This window comes from Plasmodium sp. gorilla clade G2, assembly GCF_900097015.1.
Source record: "Plasmodium sp. gorilla clade G2 genome assembly, chromosome: 10".
NCBI classification, from domain to species: Eukaryota; Apicomplexa; class Aconoidasida; order Haemosporida; family Plasmodiidae; genus Plasmodium; species Plasmodium adleri (nom. inval.).
In genome coordinates, this window is record NC_041702.1 from 305001 (window position 1) to 307775 (window position 2775).

General features: G+C 14.7%; 1 protein-coding gene across 1 annotated transcript in view; it reads right to left on the reverse strand.

Annotated features, from left to right (window-relative positions):
* Positions 1–1713, reverse strand: part of PADL01_1008200 (conserved Plasmodium membrane protein, unknown function) — a gene marked incomplete at both ends in the record, with an annotated part of 4109 nt that extends 2396 nt beyond the window's left edge. Inside the window, one exon of the mRNA XM_028682135.1 lies at positions 1–1713. This exon is cut by the window's left edge and continues 2153 nt beyond it. Coding sequence (XP_028538443.1) covers positions 1–1713 — 1713 coding nt within the window.
* Positions 1714–2775: the final 1062 nt, after the last annotated feature.

Below are 2775 nucleotides of genomic sequence, written 5' to 3' on the forward strand. Positions count from 1 at the left end.
TAGAATATATTTAAAATGAAAAAAAATTAAATATAAAGAATTTACAAATTGTAAACAAATATTTGAATGGTCCAATGTATTAGTCATATTAAAAATATTCAACTTGTTCAATGGATATTCTTCAAAAAGTAGATCAAAAATGTGATAATATTTATCATTATTATATATAATCGTATTATTATTTGATGATATAATTTCTTTTTTGTTGTTTTCATTTTTTTTATATAACTTATGTGACAATAAATATTCTTTTACACACATTCGTATTTCTGAACATTCAGATTGTAATAAATAAAAAAAGATATTTACTGGTTTTATCAAATGACAAAAAAAACTTTTTTTTTCTTCATCTGTTATTTTATTAATTAAATGAAATATAAAAATAATATATCTTTCTAACATTTTTTGTTTATTCTTAATATAAAATTTATAAACTGATAAAATGTCAAAAATAATTTTATCTTGTTTAGATATATTACACATATTTAATATTATATTTACACATTCGTTTATTATATATATTGTCAAATCATTATTTATAATTAGATTTATAATTGTACTATATATTTTAAAAACAATCTCATGATATATATGATGACTATTTGATATATTAAAATTTTTTAACATCACCCAAAAATTATTATATAAATTATTAATAATATATACACTATTTATATTATTTATACTATTTATACTATTTATATCATATATATTAGTCTCATTACTATTGTCTACATTTTGTTTTTGTTTTTTTTCTTTCATTATATATTCACTACTCCTTTTAAACTTTTTATAAGTCCTATAATAATCATTCATATAACCATCAGATGACACATAACTAGAAGGAAATATATTATTATCATCATCTATATGATCATTTTTTTTTTGTAAGATATTATTTCTATTTTTTAAAGATTTTATAAATAGATTATCCCCTTCTGTATTAAAAAGATTATGTTTCTTTTCAACATTATCTTCATTTTTATTTTTCTCAATAATATTATCATCAACTTCATATATATCTACATTTTTTATTATCATATTAATAATATAATAATTAAAGGGTAGCTCATAAATTGTATCATCTGTTTGAATTAATAATTTTTTAAATATGTTTGATATAATAAAAAAATGCATAAAATTTAATTTTGAAAAAATATGTATGTGGTCATTTTGTTTTGTCCAATTATTTATAGATATTAAATTAAAGAAAATATCAAAGCAAGAATATATCATAAAATTTATCATATCATCATTATTAATATAATAATATGTACAACTACTACTAATATTATTATTATTATGATTATTATTTCCATTGTGTATTATATTATTTAATAAAAAAAATAATGTATTAATACAAACAAAATATATGTTTCCATATTTAAACTCCTCATGATTATTTTTTATTATTTTTAAACATATCCTTATCAATATTATAATATCATCTTTTCTTTCATTTTTTTCTTCATTCATATTTTTATTTTTTATTTCTTTATATATACATTCAATTAAAAAGTCCTTATAAGAACTCACCATATAATCACTCACATCTTCTAAGTTATCATCATGATTATAATAATTATTTAATAATTTAATTATGTTTTTTATATTTCCTTCTTTTTTTTTATCTTCATCTTTTTTTCTCTTACTCTCAATATTATATGTAGTTCTAATAAAGTCTATACTTCTCTTGGTATTATGTTTACTCATATTTTACGACATAACAAAAAAAAAAAAAAAAAAAAAAAAAAATATACATACATATATATATATTTCGAAGATATAATAATCTCTCAAGTAATGATTTTATTATATATATATATAATAAAAATAAAAGAATATGTTAAAATTATTCCAATATATATCAAAAAAAAAAAAAAAACACAAAATATATAATATAAATATTATATATATATATATATATATATAATATATATTATTTAAAAACAAAATAGTTTTATATAATTTAAACAACATATACCGAATATTTTTCTTTTCCTTTATATATATATATAAATATATATATAATTTTATCATGCCTTTTCATTTTTTTATAAAAAAATAAAATAAAATAAAAAAATGTTGTAAATATAAAATCATATGATATTATATAAATAGGGAGATATTTTTATATATAATATATTTTTTCAGGACGTGATGTTATATTATTATATATATATTATATATACATAAATTAAATTATATATATATATATATATGAGAATAAGATTATGTCTATCCTCTTTATATAATTTTTTAATATATCTTTTTTAAAAAAATTAATTTACATATTTATTTTATAAATAATAAAAGATCATTCGAATATCCACATTTTTTTTTTTTTTTTATCTACATCAAGTTGAATGTCACAATTATATATTTACTTTTTTAAAAAAAAAAAAAGTATATACTTAAATAATATATAATATATAACATATATAATTAAAGGAGAAAAATAATCGAGCCACACTTAAACATTAAAATGGAATGTATACTATCATGAGATAATTAAAAAATATATCCATTTTTTCACAAAAAAAAAAAAAAAAAAAAAAAAAAAAATATATAATATATATAATATATTATATATATTTTTTTTTTTTTAAATCCTTTAACCTTCATATTTATTACCATTTAAAATAAAATAAAAATATTGTAGATGTTTTTTTTTTATTATAACCTATAAAAGAAAAAAAATACATATATATTTATATATATATATATATTATATGTTGGATTATTTATTTTTTATTTTATTTTTTGTAAGTATAA